General features: G+C 38.4%; 1 protein-coding gene across 8 annotated transcripts in view; it reads right to left on the bottom strand.

The window, feature by feature from the left end:
- ENOX1 (ecto-NOX disulfide-thiol exchanger 1) overlaps positions 1-16542 on the bottom strand; it is a 394509-nt gene that overhangs the window by 134980 nt on the left and 242987 nt on the right. For 6 of the 8 annotated variants that reach the window (XM_088139475.1, XM_088139474.1, XM_088139470.1 and 3 more), the window contains 2 exons: positions 11920-12062; positions 11092-11229 (listed from right to left, as the gene is read on the bottom strand). In XM_088139475.1, coding sequence (XP_087995601.1) covers positions 11092-11229; positions 11920-11929 — 148 coding nt within the window. In that variant the 5' untranslated portion in view covers positions 11930-12062. The remainder of the gene's footprint in view (positions 1-11091; positions 11230-11919; positions 12063-16542) is intronic. The other 2 variants (XM_088139476.1, XM_088139477.1) reach the window with 2 other exon arrangements.

The following is a 16542-nucleotide window of genomic DNA, read 5'->3' as shown; positions in this document are numbered from 1 at the left end:
AAGTGAAGGAATAACTAAGGGTAATTATGAAGTACTTCATCAAACCATCAGGGCTGGTTTGGGCCAGCCATGCCCTATATAAAATCTCATGAACTTTGGCTTTCCTCATCTCATGAAGTTCTCACCACACAGCTTCTAGACTTACATCATGCCCCTCTCAAAAGAAACTTCTGAAAACCTCCATTCAAAAAAGTCATGGTTGGCCATCAACCTGGGCAAGGTTACCAAACCATTTTTAAGCTCTGGAGATCCACTAATTCAGTCAAAGACATGGTCTTGAAATAAAGTTGATTTGGGACAATAGTGAATCTTCCCAAGAGTGGTTATCCTATCAGAATCACTCCAAAATCATAGCATAAAATCATTCAAAATGTCACAAAAACAAATTACCCAGAACAGCATCTAGGGATCTACCATCCACTCTTGCCTTGGCTAAAATCAGTGCCCATGACTACACCTACAGAAAAGCACAGGCTAAAAATGAGTCATGTGAGAATAGCAAAGCAGAAGCCATAACTTACTAATAAAAGTGCTAAGTCTCATCTCAGGTTTACCAAAAATCACCCTCCAGATTTCTGATGGAATGCTTTATAGGCCAAAGGGTCTAAAGTGGAAATGTTCAGACAATTATTTGATGCAGAACATGTTTCTACAAGAAGGTTGCTCGGAGGTGCTGCTGTGTTGTATTTTTGTATTGTGATATTGGTTCTTGTGGCCAAATCCTTTATTGTATTTATGGTTTCTTTGTTCTTGCTTTAGCTATGCCCTGACTATAATAAATTGTCAATTTAATTTGGAAATGACTGTCAATTCATCTTCCTGAATGAGACGGGAGAAAAGTCAGCCAGGGTTACCCACACTTTCCTAGGATACAATCATACTTTGGTGGCAAGATCATTCCACATAAAACTTCAGGACCACCTCCATAAAAGTTCTAAGCAGATTAAATGCTCTTCTCACACACACATAGGATACATTCATGCAACACACTTCAACCTGCTTGCTCATTTCACTTATTTCCTGGATTCACATACTATATGGACTCATAAATTAACCAAATGAGCTGCATGCCCATCACATGAAATGCCACCCCAAAAAACAATAACAAAAAAAAAACTCTAACCAAAGTTAATTCTCATCATGTTTAGCACTCTGTACAATACAGCTACTAGGTCTTCCACTGATATGATTTTGCATGTTGTGCAAGGATAGCTGTGGAGTTAAAAGCAGGATCTGACATGATGAATGGATGCGTCATGGTGGTTGAGACAGGGAGGTAGCTGGAAAAGAGGTATAGAAGAAACATTTGCCATTCTCCCCCTCCCTTTTTCCCTCCCCTCTCCCCTCTTTTTTCCTTCTCTTTCTCTTCTCTGCTTCCTTCCCTTCTCTCTTTCTCCTTCCTTCCTTCCTTCCTTCCTTCCTTCCTTCCTTCCTTCCTTCCTCCCTCCCTCCCTCCCTCCCTCAAATTAGCATCAAAATTTATATCCTATCAATGCAAATAAATTTGCAGGATAGCTCCTGCAGGATTATTTTATACCAGCCAATGTTCTCACCTCTTAGTGGTCATGGAGTGAAACTGATTGGCAGAAGAATCACATGGAAGAATTTCACACAATACCCAAGTAAGCTGTAGAGCTCAATGCCAGACAGTCTGCTTACAAGAAATGTCTCCTTACTCTCCCTTATATCATGGTAGTAACCATTATGTGTATGGCAGAAGGTTATTTTCAGTGGTCTTTGCTTCATTTGTCTCCCAACACCTGGGGAACACCAGAGAAATTTCCCAGCCATGACAAACTAATAGTGTGGAGAAAGAAAGAAGAGATGCTCCAAAAAATACCTCCAGCTATTTCAACACTCCAACAGGGAGCCTCTACTCCAACCGCAGAGCTGGCTCACCTGAAGCCAGAACAAGGATCGGTCTGGCTTGCAAAGTGATGCCTCTGCTCTTCACTGCATTGCTGGTGGACTTCACCTCTTCTATATTGCACCCCACCTTTGAGGGTCATATAAATCAGATCAATTTGCTGTATAATTGGAGTCTGGAGAGTGAGAAATACAGCATCTGGGGATGAGGAAAAAAATTCTTTGCTAGATAGATGAAAGGAAAAGAAGGCATGGGAGCTTGGATGTTAATTTTCTTGAAAGATTTCAGCAAGCAAAAATGTCAGGGGACAGAGCAGATGAGATCTATCTCTTAAAAATCCTACATAGCATTGTGCCCACATGCTACACTGGCACAATCATATTGTTCCCATAACCTATTGAAAAGAGAAACAAGCAATTGGGATCTCCTTCAGCACCATAACTGCTCAGAGCCAGACCTATGGGTGATGATATTGGACCAGGTTCAAGTCTACCCTTAGCCATAGAAAGTCTCTGGTTATTTTGGGTCTCGCTCTCTCTCTTCCTGCCTCTTTCTGTCTCAGCCCAACAACCTACCTAACTGGATTGTTATCAGAGAGAAAAAAATGAAAGGAAATCCCTAAATAAATAGCTTTGAGCTCCTGGAGAAAATTCAGACTATAAATCTAAACAAATACCTGCATACTCTAAAGGAATTTAGAACTGACCTTGGGGAAGGTATGAAAGAGCCATTTAGGAGGGACCTGGACGTAGATTATACAGTACAGAGATTGAAGCAAACACAGCAAAGAAACCCAAAATAACCATGCTTTGATTTAATTTAATATAAGTTGGGACAGGCAGAAACTTGGACAGGCTTTCACAATTCTGTTGTCATACTATAATACAACAAAGTAGCATTCCTGGAATCCCTGAAGTGTCTATTTCTTGACCTGACCTACTTTGAAGGGCTGATACATACACAGAATAGGGGGTGGAGTTACTACTACACCTAAATGAAATAAAGTTGCTTCTGAAATCTGCGCAAAATTTAGATGTTAAGGATTCTTCCATTCAAACAATAGCTTTTTTTTTTTAATAAACCAGTTCCCATTTTTTTCTGTAGGGAAAAAGTAGCTGTTCAAGGAACAACGGCTACCTCTGTCTACAGATGTCATGGGTCTCTATTTGCATTTAAAATTTTCAACAGTACAATTCAATTTCTGTTTCTCATTTTAATTACTACTCCATGCACCAGAATCTTGAATGCACGCCTGCTTTTTCATTCAAGGACTTACAACATTTCATGAGATAGGACAAACTGAATGCAAAAAGGTGAATCAGTTCAAAATGATGAAAATCAAACAGAGCTCAGCCACAAGCCGCTTATTAACACTTCTCCCCAAAGGATCAGGAAGTTAAAAGACAAGAACAAAATTAACTATGTATAAAGGCATGAAACATAAACAGAAATGCTGACAGAAATGCTTAATTCTTTAAAAATATATTCTAAAAATGACAGCGAGCAATCTTTTCCCCAAAATGCAGGGACAATTTAACTCTGAGCTTCATCATAATACTTCACTAATTCCAGTCTGTAAAAGATGGAAAATGCCTTAGATGTGTCAGCAATATAAGGAATCAGCAAATCATTTCACATGTTATTACTATTATAAAATCTACAATCTACAATCAATTTGCAGCTCAATTTCCACTAATGGGAACGTTGCCGCCATTCCAATGATCCCTTAAAATTATGAGGAATAACGTGCAAAGATAAAATTGTTGATGATTTGATTTATCTTAAGGCACAAGCAGAAGTATCTAACATGCTTTTTCCTATACAATGAAAATATATAACACGTCTTTTATAGCCTCTTTATCTCAGGAACTTGCTTATTGATTGATTGAAAGAGTCTTGCAAAATTGCCAAATGTCTGCCCCAAATTCACAAGATTTGGGTATTCTTGTCTGACGTTCTGTGACAATCTCACAAAACCTAGGCCATTTTTAACTCTTGGGGGAACTTCTAGCCTAATAGTGAATTGAGACTGGTATCAGTAGCTCTTAACATTTTTCTTAAACAACAGCTCCTTGTGATATGGAACAAGCATATGTTTTCCATCTGGAAAGAAAGTTGATTTTTGAAAGCTATTTATGATACATTGAATGGGCTCTGTAATTTCAACAGAACTTGCCTTGGAAATCTAAATAAGTTTAGAATCAAATTTTTAGTACACATTTTCTGAAAGTTTACTAAAAAAAATAACTTGGGTAAACTTGAAACCTCAGCAGTTTTTCAGTCCTCCTATTTATAATGGCACTCCAAAAGAACCCCATGATGATCTCTTTTAATCAGCTCTATACAGTAGATCTGTATTCCAAGAAAAGAGAAACAAAGGATAGCCAATTGTCAACAGATTACAAGCAAAGTAAAAAATGCTTTGGAGAGCTTCTTTTGTGCCTAACATAATGTATACAAATGAGTGGAAGGCAAAACAAGAGCTGAAATGACATTGCTTAAGTGAGAATTAGAAGCAAAAGAAAAAGAGCCCCATCATTAGTAAAACTGACAACTTCAGGCCAATGAAACATACTTGTTTCATTTTTACAAGGATGTCAGATACTTGCTGATCAAGAAGGCCCTAATATATATCAACTCTTTTCAACTGCAGATGTGGGACCTGTTCAGATAGGCAGCAGTGTCAAGACTGAACACGGCACAATGAGTCCCCCATTGTGGGGAGATGGGTGGGGGCAAGTCTATCAAATAAATAAATAAATAAATAAATAAATAAATAAATAAATAAATAAATAAAACATTTCCCCAGTGTGAGACTGGGATTTCAGATCTATATAGTTAATATCAGGCTTTGAAGGAGCCCCCCCCCATTTTAATAGGATCTAAATTGTGTTTCTGTTCTTCTTACAGGTCCATCCTCAAGCAAGTGTTGGATCAAAGCCTTTAGTATCAGTATTGGCTGATTAGATTCCAAGTTTGGAAGAATGAGTCCAAGCCCTGGAAGAAGTTGTTATTGTCAACACTACAACAACTCAGCAGCTCTGTCTTTCTCCAGATATAACAGTTGACCAGTTAATGTGCAAAGGCACCTACAACCTATACAACAATGGATGCTTTCATGCTTGTTTATTTCTTCTGTCTATACCCTGCCTTTCTATTTTGAAAACTACGCACAAGTGCACACGTGCCATTCCTTCAGCTGCGCTTCTCATATATAAATAGGCCTGATTATAGCATCTTTACAGCATGGCTTGAAGCGCAAGTGCACTAAATTTTAAAACAATGATCTAAATCACATTTGGACAGCTACAGTTCTGCATAAATCATGATGTGTATTTCATATCAAAGTAAACATCCTATATTCCCAAAAGGGCTGCAGAACGGGACTGAAGCAATTTTGAATCCTGAGTAGAAATGGACCCCATTTTTGTTGTCTCATGGCTAAACCAGCCTGACGCAACGCAGCTTTGGGCCAAATCTAGACTTCCATAAAGTTCTTCTCCTGAGCTGAGCCCCCAGAGATTTGGAGTCCTGCCTCAATGATCTTAGCAAAGCCACTTTCTTGGACAGCTGAAGAGAAAGATTGCCAAAAAGCCATGGAGTGGGTGGAATACAGATCCATGTAGCAGGACTGTTTCATGTGCTTCTGTTTGGTTTTCACAGGCTTTCCTAGTATAAATGATTCCTTGCATCTGGAGTTATTCTGCCTTGTTGCATTTTGCAATTGCTTACATTCTTGAATTTATTCCTCTTTCTTCTAGAGCGGTGTTTTCCAACCTTGGCAATTTCCAGGTGTGTGTACTTCAAATCCCAGAATATTGCAGCCAGCATGACCGCTGATGAGAATTCTGAAAGTTGAAGTCCACACACCTGGAAGATGCTGAGGCTGAGAGCCAATGCTACAGGCAGTGCCTGTTTATATGTCTGAAACATTATCAACTGAAGAAGACCTTCAGATAATGATTTGATTGTCCCATTCCTCCATGCAGTTACTGTTCATAACGTAACTAGTTTACATCATCGTTATAATTTGTTACATGTCCACACATACCAATACATTCTTTTCAGGCATGGTTCGTTTTATTATTAATTTTATTATTCAGTTCTGATCTGCATTAACTGGCACATTTCACTACTACTTGTGTATTTTCTGTGGGTTGTGTGTATGTTTATGTGTGCTGTGCATGCAACTATATTTTACATAATTCTCCCTGTCCATATTTTGCTATACAATAGATTTTTACTATCTGGATTATTCAGTGTCTTAAAACTAATTTTCCTCTTTGAATTTATTTTAATCAAAGCAAATCCAAATATGACCAAAATGTCTCCAAATGTAAGCCCTCAAACCCTCCAAATATAACCAAAAATGTAACCGTCCCTGCTCTCTAAATTAATAAGAAACTTAATTTTCAGCTATAATTTGCACCTATGTATAAGTTATTAAGATATTGCAAATATTTAGAAGTCAGGTTTACAGACCATGGAAAATAAATACTGCATGCAACAGGATGGAAAAAAGTGCTTAATACATACACTGGCAGAAAAAGAAAATCCCACTAAGTTGTTATCATCATTACAAATTAAAACCATGACATTTGTTCAGATCAAAAATCAAATTCTATAGCATGAGGAATAAGAAATTACATAGCAGAGAGATAAATACCTAAACTGGTATTAAAAAGGCCAGCCCTGCTGAATATTGATTAACCATCAAGATCATACAAACTACAACCCAAGAGCGTTACAGAAAAATAAAGCAGACGAAAAGGCAAGAGGCTTTTCAAACAATTTCCTTTCCTCCAGAAATAATCCTTGTATGTTATAAACAGCCTGAACTATTGTAAAGGAAACCGTGCCAACAACTCAGAGAAAGTAACATCTGTGTACATTCGGAGCCATTAAAGTAACTCAGGAAATTCCCAGTTCCTATTTGACCTCCTCCCTTAATTTGTTACCATTACCTCAACTTTAGCACTGCGCCTAGAAAAATAAGTGAACAATGTTGGCCTACTTTACAGAGCTATGGGATCTGTTGCTGTGATAATACAGGGGGAGTATTTTGAACATTTTAAAGTAATTTGTATGACTGGGTGGTATTTCCCATTTTCTTTAAATAAATAAATAAAAATTATAGCTGGCAATTATCACGTGTAAGTTCGCTGTAACTTGATCATTTCAGCTTCCCTGAAAACGGTGTGAACTTCAAGGCCAAGTCAAGTTGGAAGCGGAGCTGAGAACGGGTCAGGAACCCTCGCTACTGAAAGGACTCCTCCGGCTGCAATAACAGTCCGTAGCCTTACATCCAGCACACCACCTGAGGCAGAAATCACACGTATGCAGGTGGGTTGTGCTTTTCAAAAGCTATTTGTAAAATATTCATTAAATAAGGACACTTTCGCACACGAAGTCTGCGCTAGTCTGAAAACAGTCCATGACCTCCGTGACCCCACTTTATTTCTGACTCAGCCATGTTGTACTGAAGATGTGGAAAAAGTAGTCTTATTTTTTTCAATTCTGTGACTCTGTAGAGCCAGCAGATAACCCATATGTCCATCTGCAAGAACTCAAGATTCATCACACCTCCTCCTCTTGGGTTTCAGGGCTTTTAAGCACTAAGGTGGCTTGATGACTTTGCAGCACCCCTCACAGGAACCACAGGATTTTTTTTAATTTTTTTTTTTTGCATATGATCAGGCAAATGCCTGAAGTAAAAACACGGATGGAGATTGAGTGCAAGGAACTCATTTTATTTCTGCCTTACATGAAGCATGAATTAGGATGTGTTTGGACAGAGATTTCTGTCCTTTGTTCCCAGGAGTGCATATGAAACACTTCTATTCAGATGATTAAAACAGCCACAGCATTTGTTAAGGGTCCCATGGCTGCACTGGATGCTGCTCTCAAGTGTCATAGTGCACACATGGATGAACAGCCACCTCACTTTACAGTGCAAAGCATTTCTTTCAAAGCCGTATTGAACATTACTGTTAAAGCAGATTTTTGGCAATCAAACCATGATCTTCCCTGAAAACATTTCTTTCTCTGGTCTCCCTCGTTGACAAAAGAAACACAGCTTGGTGCCCTATTCTGCTGTCAAAAAGAAACTATCACCTACACAAAGGGTTTCTCAGTGTGTTTACTCTTTGCTCAACTCCACAAGTCTTTATGATTGCTGTGATCCCCGTGCCTGATCTCTGTTTTTGTTGTACTGTAATAAGTAATGCGCCCAGACACAGAACTCCTAGAAAAGGAGGAGGAGGAGGAGGAGGAGGAGGAGGAGGAGGAAGGAAGGAAGGAAGGAAGGAAGGAAGGAAGGAAGGAAGGAAGGAAGGAAGGAAGGAAGGAAGGAAGGAAGGAAGGAAGGAAGAGGAGGAGAAGGAGGAGGAGGAGAAGGAGAAGGAGAAGGAGAAGGAGAAGGAGAAGGAGAAGGAGAAGGAGAAGGAGAAGGAGAAGGAGAAGGAGAAGGAGAAGGAGAAGGAGAAGGATTGAGCTGCCAGTCCATCTCTCTCTCTTCTTAATGGATTTTCTGTGATGAGAAAAAGATGGAAGAAGCAGTAGGAAACCACAGGACCATCACAAGTGAAAATGTTGACATCACTGGGGGGGTTCAATAAATGTTTGTGGATATGGCAGTGCAATTAGATAGTTAGAACCTTATCAGGAAGCACCATTGAATTATAGGCATTAATTTATAAGAATGGTTGAGGAATAAGGAACCTTCTTCCCATTTCCATCTGTACATTTTATAGACTGTACATTTAATTTTGTCCTTTCTTTCTTTTCCTTTTTTCTCACACAGCCTTCCATCATAGGTTTAACTGACAGAACTACTGTGTTACACTGGACTATTGTCTGTGTAGCCCAATCCTGTCTCATTTAGCTTTTCTCAGGCCTGAGATGCTTCTAAACTGGAGAACCTCCCATCTCCCAACCTTATCCCAAAGTAGAGACCATCACTTTCCTAGTTCAATGAAGCTAAACATGATGATCAGCGGGCAAAGATGAGGAGAGGCCTATCTTCTCTCATTGCCTTTTCAAATCTCTAATTTTGAGGGGAAATGCAGAACCCATTCATTTGCTGGCCTCAGAGCCCAGAGTAGATGCAGACCCTGTGTGTGGTAAACATTGCATCTCCTGTCTCATCAGACATTTTATTTTATTTTATTTTATTTTATTTTATTTTATTTTATTTTATTTTATTTTATTTTAGTAAACGGATGTATTATATATTTAAACAGGAAGCAGACAATGCAAAGCTATGACCTCCAATGGTGTGTGGTTTTTTCCCCCCAAGAATGTCTCTGATTTCTACCTGGACCCTATAAAGATTGTTGGAGGACTGCAGTGGAGATCAGTTCTAGCTGACTGATTTGCTTGGAGATGTCTCCACCTGCTAGATGGCAAAAGGAAGCTCAGCATCCTAATTCAGTGCAGAAAGTACCAAATTATGGGGCATTAAGCTCCTGTGCTCCCCCTGCTCAAGGGCTGCCCTCTTCTCACACATCCCATAAAAGGAATAAGTTAAAATCCAGTTTCATTTGCTCTGTCATTACTTGCAAAGAAGGAACTGTGACTGAAGATAAATTCTAGCTTTTTAAATAAGCTAGCAGTTCTGTGTTTACTGTTAGCTTATTCCTAAACTGACTAGAGTCAATTTTAAATGATGGTTCTTGGACCATATAAAATAACAAGCAAGAAACTTGCTGAAATAAAACCAAATTCTTATTTATTTCTCCTCTGGATGCAAGGGGAAGGGAGGAGAGAATTTAGAGTTCAAATTTCACAAGGCTTTTGCTTAATGTATGTAATACTAAACTGATCTTCTTTTAGTACTGTTTAGCGATATTAAAGAAACAGAACATTCATTAAGCACTGATAGTAGTACATAGTATATGAATTCTTTTAGTTCCTGCTCTACAGAACAGTCCAGATACATGAGGAATCTATTAATATTTATTACACTGAACATAAAGATTATATTTAGTAGTCATATTAACCCAGGAATCCTGATCTTAAAACGTGTTAATGCGAGCAGTCAGCTGAGTTCCTTCTTCAGGTGTGAGAAGATAGATAAACCAGGGCACAACTTAGAATTATGATTAAGTCCTCTTAGATAAGTCAAGATAAGAACCCCAGGTGGTTGGATACACATCATCCCAGGTTCAAGATTCCTCTTTCAGATTCTGCTTACCAAATGACACATATGGAAAACTGAAGTGGAAGAAAGAGCTTGCTACACACCAATATGTTGCTTATTCAGTGTGGTATAGTGGTTAAGATGTTGGACTATGAGTGGAGAAACCCAGGTTCTAGGCCCCTCTCAACCATGGAAGCTCACTGGATGCCTTTGGGCCATTATTCTTTCTCAGGCCAACCAACCTCACCTAGTTATTGTCTTTGTGAAAAAGAGGAGGAGGAAACATTGTGTACACCACCTTGGGATCCTGAATGAAAGACAGGACATAAATATAAATAAATACATGCATAGATGTCGCATAAAGCAAAGATTAACCTGACTTCTGAAAGCAGTTACACTGAAAAGAGAATATGCATAATACCAAATCCTTGCACGTGTATGCTAAACCCGAACATTTCGATGTCAAGTGACGATCACAGGGAAAAACAGAAGAGATGAGATTTCTTACGTGCAGTGACCTGATCATGTTGCAAAATGAGCTATTTTAGATTCCTTTATTTCAAGTATCTATTTATAGCTGCATTTCTTTTAGTTAGCCTAACACTGTTTTTTCCCTGCCATAGTAGAAGGTTTTAGCTAATTTCCTATGCTACTCCTTGGCAGAATGTTAACAAATGCTTTGGTAAAAATAGCTTTTTTTTTCCCTAGGAAAAAAACAGTAAATATTTCTTATGGAACTTTCTTTTCAGATTCAGCCCGGCACTGGGTTTTAGAAATCATTTAGTGGCTTTAAAAACTCAAATTTCCCTAGGGAATTTTGGCTATTTTTACTAACCTGGAAGATATACTATAGATTAGACGCCTGTTAATGCCAAGAGATTAATGTGTTGTGCACAGCATTAATAATGTGTAGGGCACAGTATTAATAAAAGGGAATCTCTGTCTTTAGAAAAAAATAGCCCTGAATGTATACGAAAGACGCTCACACCCAGCACACAACTTCTGAAAGCAAACATTCGACATTTATCTGAGGACTCTAGAAAAATCCATAAACCAGTGGAACAAATCTTCGCAAAACCCTTACCTGTCACAAGCTGTTGTCCAGTTAATCCCACCGGTACCATTCCTAGGTTATTCATAGCAGTTGCCCAGGCTGCTGGATCAGTGACTGACATGTTAAATTGCGTTGTATCTATAGCTATGTTTCCCAAGCCATCAGCTGCTGATGGAAAAGAAGCATATTCTTATAAGGAGAATTGCCAGGTGGGTCAATGGCAAACTAGAGAAATCTCTTCTATTGTTGCAGTACAATTATCTCAGATCATTTTTTTTTCCCCTCCTTGTTCCCACCATCTATGGGCAAAAGTACAGCGCAGCAGCCACAAAGCAAAAATCCAATATACAGTGTCTGTTGAGACCTAATCCAATAAGGGGCAAAGGTTCCTATGGAAACAAATTCCCAAGGACACTGATAGGTTTGCAAGAATAATGAATTTAGAATGGCAAGGAATTTGGGGGCACTTGAAAGGTTCACCTCTTTCTTACGTCTCTTACTATGGGCCCCTTCAGCAGATCACATGCCCTGAATGCTTATGCCAAAATATATGCTTTTCTTTTCAGCTGCCACACGACTCAATATTGGTTTTGCTGGAGCAACATCACACAGTATTCCTCTGGGGTTAAGGATGAATTTGAGCTAGGCAGGACATAGAAAATTGGACAGGAGGGAAATCAAATCAACCTGCTGTATCCCACGTTCTGGGCAAGAAACAGAAATATTGACCTCCAGTCCTGACCTCCGAGTGACACAATGCAATTGATTTGTAAGACCCAACATTTTAGGACTGGGACAGCACAGGAATCATGCAATTAAAAAAAATAAAAATAAATGCACTACCAAACAGACATTCACCTGTGGCCATGGTTCTGCCGGGTATTCCTCGCAAACTTTGACTTGACGCACTTTGACTTCTTCATTTGCTAATATATTAACAGCTTGAAAGGCGAAAAGGTCTCTCCATCCCCCGGTTCTGGATCCACTTTTAGTGCATTACGCTTTGGAAGGAGAAAAAAAATATCAGGACCTGAATATTAATTATTTTAAAATCACTCTTCCTACAGATCCATGGAGAATGGCTAGCCATTCAAAGCTTTCCAGAGCAACTTCAAGCACAGGGACATCAAAATAGGAATTAAGCAAATGAACATTCCTGCTGATCAAGAACAGAACCGACCTGCTGTAGAAGAACTTGTTTAATGCTTAGCCTCTGGGCTGCTTAACCTCCCCAGTGTTTAGGTTTTATCAGCTCCTACACAGCTGCTTTTCCAAGCTAACGTCTGCTGGAAGGACATACTTGAGACTGGAAATGCATTTTTTAAAAAGTTAAAAATTAATTGATATTGAAAGGCTGAAGAAACATTTGCCTCTGGAATATGTTTCTAGGTTCAAAAAAAAAGAAAAGAAAGTAAGGTGGGGGGACAAAAGGAAGCAAAGGGAAAAAGTTACTTCGATGCACTCAAGCTAAGAAACTTGCAAAAGTTTTTTTTATTTACTTGCAAAATGTCAGGGTGGAATGTCATAACGGTGTACCTTAAAAATTATGGTCAAGGCAAGAGAGCTAAGGGCTTTTCTCCACATATTTAAATGAAAATTATTTAGCCCTACTCCTTGTCTTTTGATCACATAACTAGGGTAATTTAAAACAGATTCAGAGGATGAGGAGATTGTCGGTTATCTATGCAAACTTAATTTCCAGTGGTTGGCAATAACGTGGTAAGAAGTTTAAATTCAGCAGGGCTGGCATCCAAGAATTCTAGGGCTGTTATTGGACACCGCTAGTTACTTTATACCATTTCAACTCATAAAAGATGACCATAAGAAACATGATCAAAATAAATGGTCAGAAGTATGATGATTTTCATTCCATCTTCAGAGAGTCTATCTCCATTGACAGTACCTCTCAAGAGAATAATAACATTATCATATGGGTTAAGGCATAAAATACTCATAAACACAGGTGCCACGAGGAGTGTTATATATCAAAAACTTGTATTGAAAATAGAGGTTCACTGAGAGCGGTATTGGGAATTCTACAGATTTTTCTCAGAGTTTCTGCATGGCATTCATCTTTTTCAAACATCTGCAACAACAAAGGTGTCTGAAAAGAAGTTATATGCAAACAGGGGTAGGATTTGTTTGTTGTTGGTTTGTTGGTTTGAGAAAAGAACTTATGCTGGGAAAATGGGCATTAAAGAAACCTGCAAGAGGAAACTCTCTATACTGAAGAATGGAGGAAACATAATTGATACTTAAACAGCCAAATTTTTGCACAATGTCAATTAACAACGTACACAATTTTCTGTGCATTTTATTTTTAAAAGCCATTAAAAACCCACCAGAATAGCGTATTTGTTTCTCTGCCATATTTATAACTCTAATCCTGAAGGATTCTGGGTGGCATACGAGCACAAAAATCAGGCCCATTAAAGTAGATAAGGAAGTGGACCAGAATGGAACAGCACACTCCTATGCTGAACTGGTATCCAGTAGAGAACATCCAATATAATAGTTATATTTTTAAAAAAGTTCTACCTGGTTTAACATTTTAGTTCTGTTTCACATCTGTCTGTTAAATCAATTGATTGTTGTAGTTTATAATAAACGTCTCCATACGATTTGGGAACTGAGTTTTTGGCATTTTCCCACTTGTTTCTGATGGGTTCATAAGATCCAAGCTCTTTCTTTTGCCCAGATGAAATTCGTTGCTCATGATAAAAGGGCTACCAAACACCAGCACATCAGATTCAAGTGATTCTGAGGTATTTTGCTAGATAACAACATAAAAGTCCTTTTTTAAAAAATGCAGTGGCAATTACATTGAATGGAAGGAAAGTACTGGTGCAGCCTATGTTCAGAAGACGTCTGTGATGACAATGTGCCCTCAATAAAAATGGTAGACGTAGAATGGGAGAAGTGTCAAGAAATGCTGACTATGCAGAGCCAACTTTGCTAAAGCAAAGCAACATCTTCTTTGCTTTGCTGAAACAAAATCTCCTATTATATACTGTGATCCTCATGGACACAAAGAGGTCCCTTCTACCCCCACAATTCCATTAACTGCACAAGTCACCCTTTGGGTGGAAGGATGAATGATTCCAAAAAGAAAACAAAGGGCGGGGGGAAGCATTTCTGACCTTTTTTACAGCTCTGAAAGAAAAAGATGGGGTTTGGGGGATCTATGTGCCTGTGTCAATGAATGCCACTGATACATCTGAGAATGATACATGAGGACTGTGCTATGAAAGCAGTAATTGATCCAAAAAACCCACAAAAGAAAAAAAAATTGGCCACACCTGCAGTCCAAATGAGGAGTCGCCTTGGCGGTTGATCCACATGTCTTTCTCTATATCCCACTGGAAGGAACGCATGTTGATTCTCTAAGTTTGTGCAGAGGGTGTGTTGCATTTCTCTCACTGCACTCCACTCTGCCCAATTTTGCAATTATAGCTCATGACCTAGCAAAACATTCAAGATTTTTCCTGGTTGAGGCAGTTCAGAATGGCGCTGGTGGGAGAAGGAATGGTTGGAATACCTTCTTCTATGGAACACTAAAGCACTTTCTGGATCAAGATTTAATTCGAAGCATGCCTTTCCTATTTCTTTAAGACTCTTGAGGATTCTTTTTTATGGTAAGCAGGCCAGAGTCTATGATTGGTGTGGCCATAAATCATGTAAAGAAAGTCATAAATAAATGCCTTCTGTCTACACAGCATTACCAGCATCATTGGCTTTTTCCTGAAAATTAAAGTTTGCTAAATCTCCTAAATTCTAGTACTTCTCTCTCTGCTCCCTGAAACATGGTAGTCATTTATGCCCTTGAGTGGAAGAGAGTAGAAAGCAGTAGAAAAGACAAGACCCAAATAAACCCATAACTGAGTTATTTATTTACATGGAAGTAAGGTGGGTTTTGCATTTCAACCCTATGGTATGGCTTGGCCTTAGTTCTGCAATGCACGCAGTTTTATTTATTTATTTATTTAATTTATTTATTTATACATCGCATTTATATAGCCACCCATCTCACACAAAGTGACTCTGAACTGTTTTTGTGCTAAAGATTTGGTAACTCCTTATATAAAGGCTACAATATTCCCTTATTTATCGGGGATACTTACAATCCACAGGGAGAAAGAAATGTGATGGCTTACCTTGACATGTCTTTCTCCTCTTACATAAGTACTGCAGAGAAAATGTGTGCAAACAGTATAAAACAGAAGATAGTATAAAGGAGTGAGTTAAACTATTCTTTTCAGCTTCAGGTTTATGGTGGAAACAATGAAAAATTTTGTGGCAAATTGAAAGAGATGCTAAATTGAACATCTGGAAGGATGTAGTACTAATCCTGAGTGGTCAGAAAGTAAAAGTTGGAGAAACAGAGGGACCTGGAATTATAGGAAAAATTGGGTTGGGTAAAGACATAATGTAGGAGATAGATTAACAGAGTTTTATGAAGAAAATTATTTGTTTATCACCAAGTTATAAGCAATATAAATACAGACCCTATATATGGACATTGATTTAGTGGACAACATTGGAATAAAACAATGTGCATAATGAGAAAGGGAAAATAGGGAATGGCAATCCAGTCAGCCAGGACACTTCCAGATGCTGATTCTGACCATGAATTACTGAAAAATTAGAAAATTAAAGAGAATAGGTATACCAGAAATATTTGATATGGAGGACATTCAGTCAGAATATAAAATCAGTGTAAGGAACAGGTTCAGTACACCGATTTTATGCAAAAGCGAGCTTGACAAGCTATGGCAAAAAATAAGAGACATCATGAAAGCCGAAAGTATTCCCCAAATTTGAACTGCTGGGAATTTCAAAGATGAAAAGATTCAAGTAGCTTTCAGAATAAGCTATCATGATAATGAGAGAAAAACTGAGGATAAAAGCCTTAGGCAACCAGAAGAACGTATGATGAATGAATGTAGACTCTCAATGTGAAGCAAGAAAGAACAAGGAAAGATATCTTAATCCAGAATGTTAGCAAATAAAGAAAAATATCAGGAAAAGAAATATGGGCTTGTTTTTAAGGAGATCAGAGAAATTACAGGAACATTAAAAGTAAAGTAGGGCTACTCAAGAGTAATCATGGAAGCAATCTATAGAAGAAAATTAGTTAAAAGAAGATGGAAAGACTACTAAAAGTCCTTACAAACACAAGTAGAGAATAACAAAAATGTTTGTAGCAGGAGAATATCTTCAGGGGCCAACTCTACTCATAAGAGTTGGTTCCCAGACTGATAAAAATTGTAAGCTTCAGGATCTGTGAAAAGATCTGCTTTTTCACCAAGAAGGGGACTGGAAAATCAAAAAATCTCTAATATGCATGAGGACAGATCTCAACTTTAAGCTATACAGAAGATGTGCTTTAGTTTCTGTCCTGATGTCTGGAGGATGTGAGGGTCTGGACGAGAATGAAAAGGCTTAGACTCAATCCCAATTGGATAATGTGGCTTTGGGTGC

Source organism: Python bivittatus, unplaced genomic scaffold, assembly GCF_059951505.1.
Source record: "Python bivittatus isolate LINGU-HERP-01145 unplaced genomic scaffold, Pbiv_v1 ctg000210_np1212, whole genome shotgun sequence".
NCBI lineage: Eukaryota > Metazoa > Chordata > Lepidosauria > Squamata > Pythonidae > Python > Python bivittatus.
The sequence above is the reverse complement of the archived record's forward strand: the minus strand, read 5'-3'. Positions and strand labels throughout refer to the sequence as shown.